This window comes from Cyanistes caeruleus, chromosome 11 (genome assembly GCF_971803275.1).
Source record: "Cyanistes caeruleus chromosome 11, bCyaCae1.hap1.1, whole genome shotgun sequence".
NCBI lineage: Eukaryota > Metazoa > Chordata > Aves > Passeriformes > Paridae > Cyanistes > Cyanistes caeruleus.
The window spans coordinates 22,471,157-22,490,811 of record NC_141711.1 but is presented as its reverse complement, the minus strand read 5'-3'; the positions used below and the strand labels follow the sequence as shown (position 1 = coordinate 22,490,811).

Genomic DNA, 19,655 nt, shown 5'->3' with positions numbered 1-19,655 from the left:
ATGCTGGCCAGAAAGCTGTTAAAGCCCATCACAGTTTAGCCTCCATAAGAAAGTGGCGACAGTGCCTGTGTCAGATGAAACATATAATTCAAAAAGTAATTCAAAAGTAAACCTGTATTTAGAGAAGCCAAAAGCCTGATGCAAACAAGGCCATAAAGCTTCTCTCCAGTCCTTCTGAGCGAGTGTGGCAGAGCTGTTGTGTTTACAGCAGTGCCATGGTACAGCAACAGCTGCAGGAGAGGGCTCAGGACAGCCTTGGAGTGGAGCAGGGCTGCAGGAAGCTGAGAGAAGCCCCTGCTCCAGAACTGAGGGACTTGTTCCAAAAGCAAAGACAGTGACTTTAAGAGCTTCCCACTGTGCTCCAGGTTTGCCTCAGAAGACTAAGAGGTGACCTCAGAAATCATGGAAAATATTTGGGAAAAAGTTTTATGCAACTTGGTTGTGAATAGGTCCAAATCTCCAGTGGGAAAAGAGCCTTCCCAATAAGCTGGGTGTCTTGGGCTTATTTCTTCATAGAATAAAGACTACTAATTAAGTGCAATTTCATTTATTCAAAAAGTGTAAAAATAGTCAAACTTTTCCAGAATCCTAAAACTACTTTGAAAAATACAGAACTATTGTGGAAAAAGAAAAGAAATATTTTGGGATTTCTTTCTATAAAAAAAATACCCCTAACACTTCAAAATGAAAAATAAACATAGTGGCTGCTGGTCTCAGGAGCCCTGTGACTGACTGCTGCCTGCCCAACCTGGCTGTGTCCAGACAAGGAGCTTTGTCAGTGCTGGTGGTACCAGCCAGACACCAGAGCTGAAGCCCAAAGGTGTTGTTTAAGCCCTTCCCTGGCAGGAGGGGCCCACCTTCAGGCCTGGCAAGACACGAGGGCCAGCACCTGCAAGGGCAGAGGGTCCTGTTCTGCATGGAGGTTGCACCTCCACAGCAATGAGCTGGTAATGAAGCGGGGGCAGGGACGTTCGATAGTGGCTTGGGGATGGCCGATAACCGATACAGCTCTTTCCAGCTGAAGTCTTTGGCAGGATTTGTGAAGCTGCAGAGACACACCTGTTGAGAGAAGAGATGTCTGAGGCCCCCAGTTGCCGCTGGCACACAGGGACCCTCCTGCACTGCAGGAGCCAGAGCTGCCAAGGCTCCCCAGCACGGCTGGAGCTGCTGGCACAGCTTGGCCCAGCTGGAGAGCTGCCCTCAAGGCCCCAGTGAGCAGGGGATAGCTCTGGGTACGGTCCCTGGCAGGAGCAGGCCCCAGAGCATGTCTGCCTTTCAAGGCCAATCTCTTCCCCTCTCTTTTTCCTCCCTACCTTGCTTTGTCTCTGCCTGCTACTCCTGGGGCTGCTCTTGACCAGGCAGCCTCAGTGGCAGCCAGCATGGGCTGCAGCCCGAGCGGGCTCCCCAGGACAAGGCCCCGCAGTGAAGAGGCCAAAGAAAGCCCTGGGCAGCAGCAGAAATCTCAGCAGATTTAGAGTTTTTTGGGCAGCCACTGACTAGCCACAAGTCCACAGCAGCCTCATTGAGAATGTTTCCTGTCTACAATAGACTTTCTAAAGAAGGTGTTTGAGGGAAAGATGAACAAAACACTCACTGTTTTCTCTGACAGGTATACCAGATTCCAAAACAGCACAAAATGAAGAAAAGCACCAAACAAAGCAGGCCTGCCATTATCACTAGCCAGCAGCGTGTTCCCTGACAGAAACTCATTCTGATGCCCTTCTGGGAATCAGGAACACGTGTTGTGGTGACTGCATCTGTGGGAGCAATGGTCAGTGAGAGCTCATGCTGTGCTCCACTGCTGAGCTGGCAGTATGCTGGGTATGCCTGGACCTTCTCTGTTTGCCCCAGAGCTGGGGCCTGCAGGCACCTTGCTGCCCCTTGGCACAGGCTGTGCCACCCAACAGAGCCCAGAAGGCTGGGAGCAGAGCCCAGGGACAGCGCAGCTGCTTGGGCAGTGGCTCCTTCCAGGGACACGAGTCAAACCCATCCCTGAGCAGCTACTGCCACCCCTGACCCTCCCTGCTCTGTGACAGCTCCCCCAGCCCAAGGGGACAGAGCCAGGCCCTGTCAGGAGCCAGTGCCAGCCCTGCCCAGTTGGGAGCCAGGGCTGGCTGTGGCCCTGGGCTCACGGAAGGGCTCCCACTTGGAGCTGCTCCTGTGCCTTGGGCCTCTGGATGCTCAGGGTCAGCTCTAGGAGCAGCTGCAGTGGGATGGACATTGGTGCATGAGTCCTGTTTCCCAGGGGCTGGGAATGAGCTCCAGAGGCCTGGGAGCTGAGGTGCCTCAAGCTTTGGCGGCTGCCGGGCCGTGCAAGGGCTGGCCCTGGGGGGAGAGCTGCTGCCACACAGCCCCGCCGAGGCTTTTATACAGCAATTACCTCCTGTGTCTGGGCCTCTGCCTGCAATTGCCTCTCTTCCTGAATCTGGAATTGCCAGGGAGCCAGTGCTTCCTCTGGGAAGTGTCTCCTTGTGCACAACCTTTTGCTTCATCCCTTGAGAAAAGAAAGAGGCACAGGTAGATCAGAAGAAAGAATTCCACAGTCAGTACGGTGGCATTTCCAGAAGGCTGACGTTGTCAAAGTCATGGAAAAAGTTCAGGAGAACACCTCTGATTTTGGGGTAGGACCAGGGCCCTCCTTCCTCCAAAGAGCCACAAAGTCATGAGCCTCAGGGCGAGGGCACACATGTACATGGCTCTGTCCTGGCACCTGCAGCGATGCTGCCCTGACCGAGCTTTGGGCTCTGAGCTGGCCGCTCTCCCAGGGGGAAAGGCCTTGACCTACCCTCACCATCTCCCAGAGTCTCTTTCCAGAACGTGGGTTGAGAAGCTGCATCACCTTCACCAAGAGCTGCAAAGAAAGGTAGGACAGAAGAGCTCCTGTGGCTCTGTAGGAGATCCTCAGGCTCCCTGGGGCCAGCAAAGGAGCCGTGCAAGGCACAGCCCCAGGGCACAGCCCAGGGCCCGGCCCCTTCCCTCTCTGCTCTTCTCTGTGACTGCACAGAGCACATGGAAGGTGACTCTGGTATTACACAGTGGAAGAAGATTGACAGCTAAATGCTCCTTCCTCCCGCTGACAGTAATGCTGTCAGGGATTCCTCAGGGCTTTGGAAGGGAGCAGGGCAAGGTTCCCAAAAACCATCAACCCTCATTATGTTAAGGAAATGGCACGTGAGTGAGCTCTTGCCTGCAATTGCCTCTCTTCCTGAATCAGGAGTTGCCAGTGAGACACTGCTTCCTCCAGGAGGTGCCTCCTTGTGCACAGCCTTTTGCTTCATGCCTTGAGAAAAGGAAGAGACACAGGTAGATTAGATGGAAGAATACCACATTCAGCATGGTGGCATTTCCAGAAGGCTGAGCTTGTCAAAGTCATGGATAAAGTTCAGGATCTTGAAACTGATTATTTTGTCCGGAAGGGGACATTAAGGGCTTGCCTCCAGCATTCTCTAAGGATTCCAAACCATCATGTGCCAAGGCTGCCAGATAAGCCATGTCCTGATCCCACTCTAGAACAGAGCACAAATCAGAACCATGGCCATGGTGTGCTGGGATCCCCTTCTGCTTTCGGGATCTGGGCACCGCAAGGGGGTCAGGTAAGGCTGTGGGAGCCAGATGTCAATGGACACGACTAAAGCTGCAGAGGGGCCTAAGGAACTCTGGGCTGGCTCTGGTCACTCTCCACCCTCTTTGCAGGCCCTGTGCAACATCTCTGGAGGTTTGGCTGGACCAGCCCATGGCCCCTGAGAGTTCTCTCATTCCCACAGAGGAAGCCCTCCCTAAAGCCCTGGGGAAAATTGCAGCATGCAGTGCCACAACTATCCCTCCTTACCTCTCTCCGTTGGGACAGCTCAGATAGCCCAAGGAACAGTCAACCCCTCTCAGACAGGGCAGATCCTATGGGAAGAGCTCCTGGCACACAGCCCCACCAAGGGCTGACCCCAGAACAGCAATTACCTCCTGTGCCTGGGCCCGTGCCTGCAATTGCCTCCCTTGCTTCAGGAAATGCCACCTTCCATAGAGCCTCTCTGTCCACCCCTTGAGAAAGGAAAAGGTACAGCTGGATCAGATGGAACCATTGGATAGCAGGGAAGAGGCCTCTTCAGGAGGCAGTGCTTGTCAAAGACATGGAACAGGATCAGGAAAAGGCCCAGTCTCTCTATTATCCAAACCACAACCCTCCCTGATCTGCTCAGAGACTGGGACATTGCAGGGGATCTCAAGCTGTGCATGGCCCATGGTGCAGTTTTGGGCACCCCGCCCACTGATGCCAAATGCCTTCCTGCAGAGACTGGGGAGAAGCTGCAGCCAGGCCAGGCTGGGAACCAGCCCTGCAGGCTGTGAAAGCAGCAGCAGGGCAGCCAGGCTGCCATGGATCCCTTCCTGTTGTGTTGGGCACGGCGTGTCCAGAGGTGCAGAGAAAGCCCCTGGCTGCTGAGTCGCAAGAGAAGGCTGAGGGAAATGCACCCACCATGGCCTTTGTGCAGTTCCTTCATGATTTGTTTCAGGGTGTCATGTGACTCAAGTGATCCCTTCTTTCCTGGGGCTTTGCTCTTCCGTCTCAGAGGACCTTAACAGAAGATAGTTCCATTTCCCAGGAATGGATCCCACAAAACCAGGGGTCAGCCTGTGGGTTTGGCAGGGACACACCACTCACCCCTGCGATGGGAGCTGGGCTTGTGGGCAGTAAACAAGCCAGGAGCTGGGAAAGTCCTCCCTGCAGACACACCTGTAACTCAACAGCCACAGAAGCTTCTGTCATCTCTGCTGATCTGCACAGGCAGCACTGAGCTGCAGAGGCGGTGAGGGTATCGCGCAGGCCGAGGGCACACACGTGCACAGCTCTGTCCTCGCACCTCCAGCCCTGGGTCTGGCCCCTTCCCTCTCTGCTCCTTTCCATGGCTGCACAGAGCACATGGAAGGAGACACTGGCATTGCACATGGGAAGAGGATTGACAGCTAAATTCTCCTTCCTCCCACTGACAGCAATGCTGTGGGATCACTCAGGGCTCCAGAAGGGAGCAGGACAAGGTTTCCAGAATCCTTCAGCCTTCCGACACTTATGGAAATTGGCAAATGAGTGACCACCACCTTGACACTTATTATTCTGGCTATAAAAATGGACATTCAGAACTTGCCTCCAGCATGTCCCAAGATCTTCAAGCCATCATTCACCAATAATTCTAAATAATCCATGTCACGTTCCCAATCTAGAAGAGAGAAGATAATCAGAACAATGTCCATGGTGTGCTGGGATCCCCTTCTGCTTTCGGGAACTAGGAGCTACGAGGGGTTTGGGTAAGGCTATGGGAGCCAGATGTCAGTGGACATGTCCAAAGCTGCAGAGGCGCCTGGGGAGCTCTGGGCTGGCTCCTGATCACTCTTTCCATGCTCTGTGCAACATCCCTGAAGGGCAGGCACTGCCATGCAGCAGTGATGGCAGCTCAAGCCTCAGCAGGGCTCAGGCCCAGAGGCACAGCAATTACCTTTTGTTACTGTGCCTGGCATGGCCTCCCTTCCTGCAGCAGAGGCTGCCCATGAGCCACTGCTTCCTCTGGGAAATGCTGCCTTCAGCAGAGCCTCTTCATCAACTTCTGCAGAAAGGGACAGTTGGATCAGATGGCACCATTCCCCACTGGGGAGGTGGCATCTTCAGGAGGCAATGCTTGTCAAAAACATGGATAAGGACCAGGAAAATGCTGAGGCTCTCCAGGGTGGGCCAGGGATCTCTCTCTTACTAACAACTGCCATTTCTGATCTGCCTAGAGACCAGGAAATTGCAGGGGACCTCAGGCTGTGCATGGCCTGTGGTGCAGTTTTGGGCTCCCTGTCTGCTGATGCCAAATGCCTTCCTGCAGATCCTGGGGAGAAGCTGCAGCCAGGCCAGGCTGGGAGACAGCCCTGCAGGCCGTGAGAGCAGCAGCAGGGTGTGGGTGCGGAGGAGCCTGCCGAGCCCGAGATCCTGGCTCTCCCCTGGAAGCAAGACACCTTTTACTCAGAGAAACACAATGTGTCACTCCCAGAGGCCTTTGAGTTAGATATATGTTAAACTGTTGTGTCCCATTGGTGTTCCCCCCTGCTGTCCCACCTTGATACATGTATCTCGGGCTCCCCCCACCCCTCTCCTTCCCCATAAATACCCCGGGTTCTCCCCTGTTCGGGAGGTTTGCTGTTACTGGCACCCTTCGCCAAAGCTCTGCCTGAATAAAGGTTTTGCCTCGGTGGAACGCTGGACCAGCATTCTCGTCCCTACTTCCTGTGTTGCCTGCCGCTGCCGCCGCTGAGCCGAGCCGAGCTGAGCTGAAATCACTATACTATTACTGAGCTGAGCTGGAATCACTCGACTGCTCGAAGCCGCACACGCACTTCAAACCGGCCCTTCTCAGGGCTGTTTCTCTAGAGAAGTCGCGGTGCTCCGGGCTTTCCGCCGCCGCCGCGGCAGCAGGGCAGCGAGGCTGCCATGGATCCCTTCCTGTTGTGTTGGGCACTGCGTGTCCAGATGTGCAGAGAAAGCTCCTGACTGCTGAGACTCAGGAGAAGGCTGAGGGACATGGACCCACCTTGTGCTCCCTGCAGCATTTCCTTCAGCATTTGCTGCATGGTCTTGGAGTGGTACTGGGGTTTCTTGGGTCCTGTGGCTTTGGCATTTCCTCTTGGAGGACCTTAGAGCAAAACCATTTCCCAGGAACGGATCCCACAAAACCAGGGGTGAGCCTGTGGGGTCAGCAAGGACAGACCACTCACCCCTGTGAAGGGAGCCGGGCTTGCGTGCAGTAACCATCCCAGGAGCTGGAAAGGTCCTCCCTGCAGACACACCTGTAACTCAACAGCCACAGAAGCTTCTGTCATCTCTGCTGATCTGCACAGGCAGCACTGAGTGGCAGGGGCGGTGAGGGGATCACACAGGGCGAGGGCACACACGTACACGGCTCTGTCCTGGCACCTGCAGCGATGCCACCCTGACCGAGCTTTGGGCTCTGAGCTGGCCGCTCCCCCAGGGGGAAAGGCCTTGACCTACCCTCACCATCTCCCAGAGCCTCTGTGCTGGCTCGGGTCACTCTCCACCCTTTTTGCAGGCCCTGTGCAACATCTCTGGAGGTTTGGCTGGACCAGCCCATGGCCCCTGAGAGTTCTCTCATTCCCACAGAGGAAGCCCTCCCTAAAGCCCTGGGGAAAATTGCAGCATGCAGTGCCACAACTATCCCTCCTTGCCTCTCTCCGTTGGGACAGCTCAGACAGCCCAAGGAACAGTCAACCCCTCTCAGACAGGGCAGATCCTGTGGGAAGAGCTCCTGGCACACAGCCCCACCAAGGGCTGACCCCAGAACAGCAATTACCTCCTGTGCCTGGGCCCGTGCCTGCAATTGCCTCCCTTGCTTCAGGAAATGCCACCTTCCATAGAGCCTCTCTGTCCACCCCTTGAGAAAGGAAAAGGTACAGCTGGATCAGATGGAACCATTGGATAGCAGGGAAGAGGCCTCTTCAGGAGGCAGTGCTTGTCAAAGACATGGAAAAGGATCAGGAAAAGGCCCAGGCTTTCTCTATTATGCAAACCACAACCCTCCCTGATCTGCTCAGAGACTGGGACATTGCAGGGGATCTCAAGCTGTGCATGGCCCATGGTGCAGTTTTGGGCACCCCGCCCACTGATGCCAAATGCCTTCCTGCAGAGACTGGGGAGAAGCTGCAGCCAGGCCAGGCTGGGAACCAGCCCTGCAGGCTGTGAAAGCAGCAGCAGGGCAGCCAGGCTGCCATGGATCCCTTCCTGTTGTGTTGGGCACGGCGTGTCCAGAGGTGCAGAGAAAGCCCCTGGCTGCTGAGTCGCAAGAGAAGGCTGAGGGAAATGCACCCACCATGGCCTTTGTGCAGTTCCTTCATGATTTGTTTCAGGGTGTCATGTGACTCAAGTGATCCCTTCTTTCCTGGGGCTTTGCTCTTCCGTCTCAGAGGACCTTAACAGAAGATAGTTCCATTTCCCAGGAATGGATCCCACAAAACCAGGGGTCAGCCTGTGGGTTTGGCAGGGACACACCACTCACCCCTGCGATGGGAGCTGGGCTTGTGGGCAGTAAAAAGCCTAGGAGCTGGGAAAGTCCTCCCTGCAGACACACCTGTAACTAAACAGCCTCAGAAACTTCTGTCACCTGGTTCCTACCAGGTTGTCAATGATTATTCCTCAATGGGAATCTGAGAACATACCTGCAGGAGGCTCCAAGGGCTTCACAACTTTATGCAGCCAATGTAATGGAGAAACCTTCCCAGGAACCTCCTCTGGAAGGGAGCACAGATGAGAACCTTTTTCAGGGTGTGCTGGGATCACTTTCTGCCTTAGGGAACTGGGCACTGCAAGGGGTTAGGTAAGACCATGGGAGCTAGATGTCAGTGGACATGGAGAAAGCTGTAGAGGAGTCTGGGGAGCTCTGGGCTGGCTCCTGGTCACTCTCAACACTCTTTCCATGCTCTGTGCAGCATCCCTGAAGGGCAGGCACTGCCATGCAGCAGTGATGGCAGCTCAAGCCTCAGCAGGGCTCAGGCCCAGAGGCACAGCAATTACCTTTCGTTACTGTGCCTGGCATGGCCTCCCTTCCTGCTGAAGAGACTGCCAATGAGCCACTGCTTCCTCTGGAAAGTGCTGCCTTCAGCAGAGCTCTTTGGTCCTTCTCTGGAAAAAGAAAATTATATAGTTGGATCAGATGGAACCATTCCCCATTGGGGAATCTTCAGGAGGCAATGCTTATCAAAGACTTGGTTAAGGATCAGGAAATCATATAAATTTTGGGGATTGGCCAGGGCCCTGCTTGGTCCCAACAGCTGCCATTCCTGATCTACTCGGACACTGAGAAATTGCTGGAGACCTCAGGGTGTGCATGGCCCATGGTGCAGTTTGGGCTCCCTGTCTGCTGATGCCAAATGCCTTCCTGCAGAGGCTGGGGAGAAGCTGCAGCCAGGCCAGGCTGGGAAACAGCTCTGCAGTCCGTGAAAGCAGCAGCAGGGCAGCCAGGCTGCCATGGATCCCTTCCTGCTGTGCTGGGCACAGCGTGTCCAGATATGAAGAGAAAGCCCCCAGCTAAGGGACATGGACCCACCTTGTGCTCCCTGCAGCATTTCCTTCAGCATTTGCTGCATGGTCTTGGAGTGGTACTGGGGTTTCTTGGGTCCTGTGGCTTTGGCATTTCCTCTTGGAGGACCTTAGAGCAAAACAGTTCCATTTCCCAGGAACAGATCCCACAAAACCAGGGGTGAGCCTGTGGGGTCAGCAAGGACAGACCACTCACCCCTGCGATGGGAGCCAGGCTTGCGTGCAGTAACCATCTCAGGAGCTGGGAAAGTCCTCCCTGCAGACACACCTGTAACTCAACAGCCACAGAAGCTTCTGTCATCTCTGCTGATCTGCACAGGCAGCACTGAGCGGCAGGGGCGGTGAGGGGATCACACAGGGCGAGGGCACACACGTACACGGCTCTGTCCTGGCACCTGCAGCGATGCCACCCTGACCGAGCTTTGGGCTCTGAGCTGGCCGCTCCCCCAGGGGGAAAGGCCTTGACCTACCCTCACCATCTCCCAGAGCCTCAGTCCTGGATGTGGGTTGGGAAGCCAGATCACCTTCACCAAGAGGTTTGGCTGCAAGGAAAGGCAGGACAGAAGAGTTCCCGTGGCTCTGTAGAAGATCCTCAGGCTCTCTGGGGCCTGCAAAGGAGCCGTGCAAGGCACAGCCCTGGGGAACAGCCCTGGGCCTGGCCCCTTCCCTCTCTGCTCTTCTCCGTGGCTGCACGGACCACATGGAAGGAAACACTGGCATTGCACATGGGAAGAACATTGACAGCTAAATACTCCTTCCCCCCACTGACAGTGATGCTGTGGGATCCCTTAGGGCTTTGGAAGGGAGCCGGAAAAGTTTCCTGAATCCATCAATTTGCAGACTCTTCAGGAAAACGGCACATGCGTGTGCTCCTGCCACATTAAGACTAATTATTCTGTTCGGAAAAGGTACATTGAGAACTTGCCTCCAGCATCTGGCAAAGTCTTCAAACCACCATTTATCATCACTTCCAAATAATCCAAGTCGTGATTCCATTCTAGAATGGAGCACAGATCAAAACCATGTCCATGGTGCACTGGAATCCCCTTTTGCCTTAGGGAACTGGGCACTGCAAGGGGTTTGGGTAAGGCTGTGGGAGCCAGATGTCAATGGACATGGTCAAAGCTGCAGAGGGGCCTGGGGAGCTCTGGGCTGGATCCTGGTCACTCTCCACCCTCTTTGCAGGCCCTGTGCCCCATCTCTGGAGGTGCAACAGAACCAGCCCAGGGCTCCTGGGGACTCTCTCCCTCCCACAGAGGAAACCCTCCCTAAAGCCCTGGGGAAAACCATCCCAAATTTTTCCCAGGGAGAAGGAAGTGCTGTCCCAGGAAAGGGAAGCCAGGCCGCCTGCTCACCTGCTCCCTGTGCTCGCTGTGGAGAAGCCTGGGCAGCCCTGTCAGGCAGGGCCACTGCCAGGAGGAGCAGGAGGAAGAGGCGCAGAGCAAAGGCCATGGTGCCTTGCCCTCTGCCAGTCCTGCAGCTCTTGCTGCCACCACTGTCCTGACACCGCTGTCCCAATGTCAGCACCGCACTGCTGCTGCTGCCGCTGCTGCCGCAACAGTCGCAGTCAAGGACTGACTGCTCGGTCCATGTGGTGCAACCACGGGGCTCTGGGACCTCTGTGACCTCAGAGCCTGCTCTGACCTCAGCCTGCTGTCATCCCAGAGGCTGCTGTGACCTCATGGCCTTGGCTGTAGCCCTGGAGTGTACTCCCATCTGTACTAGTGGACTGCCCTGACTGTAAATTTTTGACTTTATCAAAGGGTCATTGCTAAATAAAATCTTGGTTTTGCCTGCTGACATTGCTGGTCAGGCAATGCATCCCAGGAGATGCTCTTGATGGCTGCCTCTTTCCCTGGGCATGCCACTGGAGGAGGTCCAGGCCCAGGTGATGCCACGGTAGGAAATGTGCCCTCAACGCAGGGCCACTCAACATGGCCCTTCACACCAGCCCCTCAGTGCCCTGCCACTGGTCACAGCAGCCCCTGCCTGGCTCCTGCCTGCCCCACCTGGTCAGCCCCACCTGCTCCTGGACATAGAGCTCTGCCAGGGCTGGTGCTGTGTGGGCTTTGCTGGGGGTACTAGCCAGACATTGGGGTGAAAGCTCCATCTCTTTATTGGAACCGAAGAGCTGTGCTGGGCCCTGCCCTGGCAGGAGGGACCCACCTTCAGTCCAGGCCACAGAGCAGGGCGGGTCCCTTCAGGGACACAGAGCCTTGCTTTGGGTGGTGGCAGCATCTGCCCAGCAGCAAGCTGGTAATGCAGCTGCGACAGGGACATCACATATGGGCATGGAGATGTGAAATGTGTGGTGCAGGTGTCCCTTAGGGAGGTGTTTGGCCACAGTGGAAGATTCTCACTGTGCTCAAAGTTTCCCTCTAAAGACTAAGAGGTGACTGTGGATGGGCTTAGCAAGTGGTCTGCAGGCCAAACAATTGTGTTAGCTGAAGAAGAAATTGAGAAAATACACGTTTATCCACAGCAAGGAAGAAAGCAAGGCTGTTAGCATGGAAACCAATAAAAAGGTACATAAAGGGGTGTTTGCAGTTACGTAATATGTGCCTTAGAGGCAGCATTATGTGCCTTAATGATCTCTTGTAAACTCTTGCCAATTTTTTGTTGATGTTGATGTTGCTTTGTACGAATATAATACAGTGAGCCATTGCTTTGCCCAATGAATATAATGAGCTGTTTTGATGTAACTAATGACTTAAGATCATGCTTTGTTAAGTGAATAAAAGTTGAATTTGAAAACCTTATAATGAAGAAGAAACCTCATAATGAAGAAGAAGCCATTGTAGTCTCTGCACAAGTGTGTGTTGTGTGTCTGTCTCAACACTGACAGGCTGGAAATTCAAAAACACCTTTGAAAAATCCTAAACTATTATGGAAACAGAGATGAAAGATTTGTGGACTACTTTCTACAAAAACAAAATTCTAAATATTTCTAAAAACTTCTTAAATCTAAAAATGAAAAACAAAGATAACATGGTGCTCCATGCCTCCCTGCTGGTGGCGGAGCAAGAAGTTGATAATGTAGCTTTGGTGGGGACAGCAGACAGTGACTTGGAGATGCAGGAAGAGAGGTGTAATTCTCCCTGCGTGAGGTGTTTGACCAGTCCTGTAAAGCTGCAGAGGCACTCCTGTTGAGAGAAAAGGTGACTGAGGCTCCCAGAAGCCTCTGGCACACAGGGACCCTCCTGCACTGCAGGAGCCAGAGCTGCCAAGGCTCCCCAGCATGGCTGGAGCTGCTGGCACAGCTTGGCCCAGCTGGACAGCTGCCCCTCAAGGCCCCAGTGAGCAGGGGATGGCTCTGGGCAAGGTCCCTGGCCAGGAGCAGGCCCCAGAGCATGTCTGCCTTTCAAGGCCAATCTCCTCCCCTCTCTTTTTCCTCCCTACCTTGCTTTGTCTCTGCCTGCTACTCCTGGGGCTGCTCTTGGCCAGGCAGCCTCAGTGGCAGCCAGCACTGGCTGCAGCCCGAGCGGGCTCCCCAGGACAAGGCCCCGCAGTGAAGAGGCCAAAGAAAGCCCTGGGCAGCAGCAGAAATCTCAGCAGAGTTATTTGGGCAGCCACTGACTAGCCACAAGTCCACAGCAGCCTCATTGAGAATGTTTCCTGTCTACAATAGACTTTCTAAAGAAGGTGTTTGAGGGAAAGATGAACAAAATACTCACTGTTTTCTCTGACAGATATACCAGATTCCAAAACAGCACAAAATGAAGAAAAGCACCAAACAAAGCAGGCCTGCCATTATCACTAGCCAGCAGCGTGTTCCCTGACAGAAACTCATTCTGATGCCCTTCTGGGAATCAGGAACACGTGTTGTGGTGACTGCATCTGTGGGAGCAATGGTCAGTGAGAGTTCATGCTGTGCTCCACTGCTGAGCTGGCAGCATGCTGGGTATGCCTGGACCTTCTCTGTTTGCCCCAGAGCTGGGGCCTGCAGGCACCTTGCTGCCCCTTGGCACAGGCTGTGCCACCCAACAGAGCCCAGAAGGCCGGGAGCAGAGCCCAGGGACAGCGCAGCTGCTTGGGCAGTGGCTCCTTCCAGGGACACGAGTCAAACCCATCCCTGAGCAGCCACTGCCACCACTGACCCTCCCTGCTCTGTGACAGCTCCCCCAGCCCAAGGGGACAGAGCCAGGCCCTGTCAGGAGCCAGTGCCAGCCCTGCCCAGTTGGGAGCCAGGGCTGGCTGTGGCCCTGGGCTCACGGAAGGGCTCCCACTTGGAGCTGCTCCTGTGCCTTGGGCCTCTGGATGCTCAGGGTCAGCTCTAGGAGCAGCTGCAGTGGGATGGACATTGGTGCATGAGTCCTGTTTCCCAGGGGCTGGGAATGAGCTCCAGAGGCCTGGGAGCTGAGGTGCCTCAAGCTTTGGCGGCTGCCGGGCCGTGCAAGGGCTGGCCCTGGGGGGAGAGCTGCTGCCACACAGCCCCGCCGAGGCTTTTATACAGCAATTACCTCCTGTGTCTGGGCCTCTGCCTGCAATTGCCTCTCTTCCTGAATCTGGAATTGCCAGGGAGCCAGTGCTTCCTCTGGGAAGTGTCTCCTTGTGCACAACCTTTTGCGTCATCCTTTGAGAAAAGGAAGAGGCACAGGTAGATCAGAAGAAAGAATTCCACAGTCAGTACGGTGGCATTTCCAGAAGGCTGACGTTGTCAAAGTCATGGAAAAAGTTCAGGAGAACACCTCTGATTTTGGGTAGGACCAGGGCCCTCCTTCCTCCAAAGAGCCACAACTCCTGAACGGAAGTCATGAGCGGATTGCGCAGGCCGAGGGCACACACGTGCACGGCTCTGTCCTGGCACCTGCAGCGATGCCACCCTGACCGAGCTCTGGGCTCTGAGCTGACCGCTCTCCCAGGGGGAATGGCCTTGACCTACCCTCACCATCTCCCAGAGTCTCCTTCCAGAACGTGGGTTGAGAAGCTGCATCACATTCACCAAGAGGTTTGGCTGCAAAGAAAGGTAGGACAGATGAGCTCCTGTAGCTCTGTAGGAGATCCTCAGGCTCCCTGGGGCCTGCAAAGGAGCCGTGCAAGGCACAGCCCCGGGGCACAGCCCAGGGCCCGGCCCCTTCCCTCTCTGCTCTTCTCTGTGACTGCACAGAGCACATGGAAGGAGACACTGGCATTGAACAGGGGAAGAAGATTGACAGCTAAATGCTCCTTCCTCCCACTGACAGTAATGCTGTCAGGGTTTCCTCAGGGCTTTTGAAGGGAGTAGGGCAAGGTTTTCAGAATTCATCAACCCTCAGATTATGTTAAGGGAAACGGCACATGGGTGACCTCTTGCCACCTTGATGCTGATTGTCCTGTTCAAAAAGGGGCATTAAGAACTGGCTTCCAGCATTCTCTAAGGATTCCAAACCATCATGTCTCAAGGCTTCCAGATAAACCATGTCCTGATCCCACTCTGGAACGGAGCACAGATCAAAACCATACATAATGCATGTCAGATCACACACTGACCTTCCAGGTCCAATCACCAAAGTTAAACAAAAAGCAGATGCTCTGGCAGTGGTGGCACAGACTGACGCTGCTCTTGGCCACACTGGAGCTCCAGGCTAGCTCTACGGTGCCACTCCGGCACGGGCAGTTGCCAGGCGTGGGGAACTGCAGGGGATAGGCGATCCCACTGCAGAACCTTCAGAGCACCGAATCCTGCCGGGCTCTGCCAAATCAGACATCATGGGTGGTGGCAAGAGGAAGGAGGAGACTCACTCGGCTGAACTTCCCAGGAACAGGTTTATTCAAGAGAGGGGATGAGCACAAGGGTCTGGGCTGGGAGAAGTCAGGACAGAAGAGAGCCCAGAGCACCTCTGTGCATGGGGTTTTATCTCAGGGGCGAGCGCAGTCCAGGGTCCAATGGGAGCTCATGGAGGGAGGGGTAAGGGAAGGAGGTTACAATGTCAGGGACCAATGGGGATACAAAGAAGGCGGGAACATAACATAACAACCAATAACATGTTGAGGAAGGGATGATATACATGGAAGGAGCTGGAAGGAGACGTGGGGTTTACGATGATGGATGGGGAGATGGGGCAGGGTAAAGGTGATTGACGGAGAACATTCAGGAAAACTGGGAGGGGTTTACATAACAGACAAATGGAACCAACCAAAGCAGTAAATGGGGGAGAACCAGGAACATACCAAACAGACAAAACACTAACAATTTTAACAGAACTGAATAAACATACTACAACAACAGACTACCTTACATAACACGTTCCAATGAGCCAAGTTATCACATGAGTTTTATCATATATGTTTATCATATAAACATACCCACAGTAATGGGGATGTTCAAAATTTCCAGGGAACAGGCAAGAGCAATAGTGGCATCTTGCCCTAATTTTCAAAATACGCCCTACCATCTTTAGGCATCGGGGTTAACCCCCAAGACTTGAATCCTGCAATTATGGCAAACGGATGTAACTCACTATCCCTCTTTTGGCGGACTAAAATATATCCATGTGTCTATAGGCACATTCTCAGGTGCTATTTTCACTTTCGCACACATGGGACAGAAGGCAAAAGATGTTATCAGACACTTCCTCCTAGCCTTTTCCACCCTGGGTATCCCCAAAGAAATCAAAACTGACAACAGACCCGCTTACACCTCACAAAAATTCCATCAATTTCTTAATCAGTAGGGTGTGAGTCACAACATAGGCACCCCTCACTCCACAACAGGGCAGTCCATTGTTGAAATGGCAGACTGATCATTAAAACTGCAGTGACAGGGGGTCAAGTATCTCAGTAACATCAAGAGACTTGCCAAAGCAACATAAGTCTTTAACTTCTTTAACAACTCCCTTGTGGAGCCAGCACCCCCCATTGTCCAACACTTTTCCAATAACACCAGGGCATAAATAAAAGAAATAGAAAAACCTCCAGTACTGGTCAAGGATCCCGAAAGCAAAGAAATCATAGGTCCCTTTCTGTTGGAGTCTGAGATACAGAGTGTGTGCCCTTGTTTCTAATACTTAGTTTTAAGATCCAAAGAAACACTGAATTTCATATAACATGAAATTCATGAGCATGTTTTCATGGTGATACATGAGAACAAATGTTAAAGTTAGATAGAAAATCTAAAAGTGTAAGTGTGAAGATTAGAAAGTTTCTTAAAATCACTGGGTGAAAAAGTAGTTTAGAGAACAAGAGACAAGATGGAAGATTTAAGGTGTTGTCTCTTGTCCTTTCTTCTTTCTTCTTCATGCTCTTCTCCTAGGGGTTTTTGGGTAGTAGTAAGTGATTGGGTAAAAAATGCCGCAGTGCAGCACACAGGTGTTGAGTCATTGGGTCACTAAGAAAAATAATTTAGTTAGCATCTGTTAATTGAGTAAATGGACATATGAAAGACCTTGAAAAGGATCTTTGTTAGCCATTTTACCCCTTTCTATCATAGTGCACATAGCTCCTCGTATCTTGTAATGCTGATAAGAAAAGAATAAACTGCTGAGACCGAACAAGAGAAAACTGCCTCCCTCTCGTCAATCTTCAGTTCAAAGGGAAAAAGAACCTAATCACGAAGTCCGTAACAAGACATCTTTCCTTTAATAATGTGGGGGAGAAGGTTTGCCTGTGTCTCAACATGTTCAGGTCTGAGGTGGATACCAGGGAAAAACATCAAGCCATATCTAGGAGAACAGGACACAGCACCCAAAAAAGATTCTGAAGAATCTTCACGAAGACAACTCTGAGGACAAAACATACACAGCATGGAGGCGAAGAATGGAAAAGCAAAAGAATAAACACACCCTGACTGATAGCCAGTCTGCAGATGACAATGTTGCTTATAGTGTGGACTTCACTGAATTGGATTCAAGCGGATAAGCTGTATCCAAACTTTTAATGCTTTAAATTATTATATTGTATTCCTTCCTTTCCCACACCCTTAAACCAACCTTTCCCACATCCGAATAATAATACTATGTGTGGTTGTTTCACATTGATTGACATTTGGAGAAAAAATTAAGAAATCTCCCACGGAAGTGATTTCTTTAAGAGAAGCTACTGGGAGCTTCCTCTGTGCCTCAAACAGTCCAATTGCTGGCTAGTTCTGAGACTGACAACATTTTGCACCATTTAGATCTGCCTCTGTGAATTGAACCTTTTAAAAGCCATAAACCCAAGAACTTTTCTCTCTTGGCTTCCAGTCTTGAACAAGTAACTGGGTGCCAGTCCCTGCTCGACCCGTGTGGCCTGGCAGGTCCGGGCTAGGCTCTACCACAGCACTGCCCCCTCCCGAGAAGTCCACCAGGTCCTGTTCCCGTGGCTGGATACCTTTCCCAGGGGGGGCTGCCCTTTCCAACAGCTCCGCCGGGGCAGGCCAGTCCCCAGCTCAGCTGCAATTCTGCTGCCACTGAGTTTTGCCAAAAACTGCTGGGCAGGGGAAGGAGAAGCCATTGACCTGCCACGTGCTGCTTTTCTAGCCTGGTTGCTGAGATCCTGTGGGAAATAGAAAAATGGAAAATTCTACAGATGCTGAAAGGTGCAATCTGCACCCTTGGAAAGAGCTTGGATTAATGTAATGATGAAGGTAAACAGACATTGGGTAGAGAAATTATAAAATTATGTTCCTATAGTTATAAGTAAGAATATGCCTAGAGTAGGTAAGAAATTATATTGGGTAGAATAGTTTGAAGTTTGAGCTATAATAGTGTAATTTATAGAGTAAGCTAGAGATCTTAATGGAAAACCGCTCAGAATATTCATGGAATCCTCATAGAGGGAAAAGTGAACTTCACTTTATTTCTATCTTTAGCATACTCTTTTAGGGTCCTACAGGGTTCGGGTAGCTTAACAAGATGCTATTGGCTAATGCATTTTGTTTATCATTCCTTTTCTTGTACACAACATCATTGTTTTTCTCCATTCTCGCTGCTGCAGGAAAGTTTCAAGGACACTGTCTTTGGAATTGTCATCTGGGTTGAAAGCTGGGTTGTGCAGACAGGCTTTCACTAAAATATCATGCCCTTGCTCTGCTAATATGTACTCCTACAAGATCTAAAATCTAAAATAGAGGTGCGTGTATGAGTATGTGACCTGTCAGTTTAGTGGCTAAGAGACAGAGGAACTGCAGCAAAATTAAGCAAAGGTGATAGGTTAGTGAGTAAAAACAAGTTTCGTGTCAACTGTCTATTGGACCAAAAGTTATATGTTGCTGTGTGAAGAAGGAACCTGTGACTACCTTGAGCTATGGCTGACTTGTTGCTCCTCTAAATCTCACACCTTCAGACTGACATCTTACCTGGCTACTTGAGCAATAAATCATCTCAAAGCAAGGTGGTCCCATGCATCGTTCTTCATCTCAACAAGATCGTAGCCACCCTCCTCCAGTGCAAACAGCTCTAGCTGCTGCCCCCAGTAGAGATCACATAACCTTCTACACACCTGAACAAAATTTAACCTTCTCACTGCACAAATGAAACCTGCAAACCTCAGTCCTCTCTCCAGGCAGAGAAAAGAAACACATAAAAAAACAACATAAAAACAACAGTCAGTAAAGAAAAAAAAAAAGAAAAAAAAAAAAGAAAAAAGAAAGTCAAACCTCAAATAAAAACAAGATGAGGAAATACCCTAATGAAGTTAAAAATTATTTTGGTAGGGCCATGGAGATAAACAATAGTGTACTAAAATATCTCCTTTAATTCATGAAGAAATATGGGGGGATGAAATATTCAAACTGTAAATCTGAGCAGAAGCATCCATTGATGAAGCCAAGCAGATGTTAAAGTGATGTTAAACTGTGATCCCATAGAAAGCTTAAACAGAGAGAAAGAGATAAAAACAATAAAAACCCTTTGCCCCCAGGGAGAGAAGAAGAAAATCTCTGTTCCCAGAGATGATCACAGAAACAAACAAACAAAAAAAGCTTTACAATTAAACAACTCATCCTTAAAATAATACCCCATAAATTCATAACCCACAAACACACCTCTAAAAAAGCTGTGAGAAGAATAAGAATACTGTGATGCAAAATTATTGGTCAGGTGGCTGCTATTTGTAACAATCAAAAAACACGAAAAAACTGTTTCTTGTAAAAAAAAAATCTCCATAGCGTAACAAAAAAAATACTCCACTCTACAAAAATTGATAAAAAACTATTGCATAGTTAATACTGATTTAACATCCCAAGTTTTGTCTCTACATTATCAGTTAAAAAAAAAAAAAATTGACAGGGGGAGGAAGGGTGTTCTGGAAGTTTTAGTCTGATACTTCTTATTCTCGTAGTCCTGTTAATCCAGTTCCTTTATACCTTTCAAGTTTTATACCTGTTTTACCCTTCTCCTAATCCATATCTCACAACAAAAAAAATAAGTAAGTACACTGGTGGTTTTAGCCAGCACTAAATCCCCCACATTATTTAGTGCGGTAACCAAGAATTAAAAAATCAGCAAATCTAAACCACTACACATAACCACCCTTTCCCTTTCTCACCCTGCTTTCTCCTTCTTGTTCTGTCTTTAATAAAAGTAAAGGGTGAGTAGGAGGGGAAGTCAGTTTGCCAAGTTAAGAGTTAGAGGGTTTGAATTCTGAAGTATTTTGTTAATTACTTTGTAGGGTTATACATTCA

At 51.2% G+C, this 19,655-nt stretch overlaps 1 protein-coding gene across 17 annotated transcripts; it reads right to left on the bottom strand.

Moving 5' to 3' along the window:
• Window positions 1-531: 531 nt before the first annotated feature.
• On the bottom strand, window positions 532-14,179 carry LOC111935249 (uncharacterized). 17 transcript variants are annotated; one of them, XM_086846481.1, is made up of 25 exons: window positions 13,959-14,179; window positions 13,537-13,649; window positions 12,751-12,913; window positions 10,432-12,219; window positions 10,002-10,073; window positions 9,547-9,618; window positions 9,273-9,344; window positions 9,084-9,185; window positions 8,552-8,659; window positions 8,197-8,268; window positions 8,037-8,114; window positions 7,851-7,949; window positions 7,335-7,415; window positions 6,742-6,813; window positions 6,558-6,659; window positions 5,484-5,591; window positions 5,136-5,207; window positions 4,655-4,726; window positions 4,469-4,567; window positions 3,955-4,035; window positions 3,188-3,280; window positions 2,786-2,851; window positions 2,381-2,494; window positions 1,595-1,757; window positions 532-1,059 (listed from the first exon to the last, which is right to left on the bottom strand). In XM_086846481.1, the coding sequence occupies exons 4-25, from the start codon at window positions 10,526-10,528 to the stop codon at window positions 828-830; spliced, it is 2,127 nt and encodes a 708-aa protein (XP_086702607.1). In that variant the 5' UTR covers window positions 10,529-12,219; window positions 12,751-12,913; window positions 13,537-13,649; window positions 13,959-14,179; the 3' UTR covers window positions 532-827. The 17 variants fall into 17 exon arrangements, with proteins under 17 accessions (XP_086702607.1, XP_086702609.1, XP_086702612.1 ...); XM_086846483.1 differs by having other exon boundaries at window positions 8,037-8,108; XM_086846486.1 differs by having other exon boundaries at window positions 8,037-8,108; window positions 9,553-9,618.
• Window positions 14,180-19,655: the final 5,476 nt, after the last annotated feature.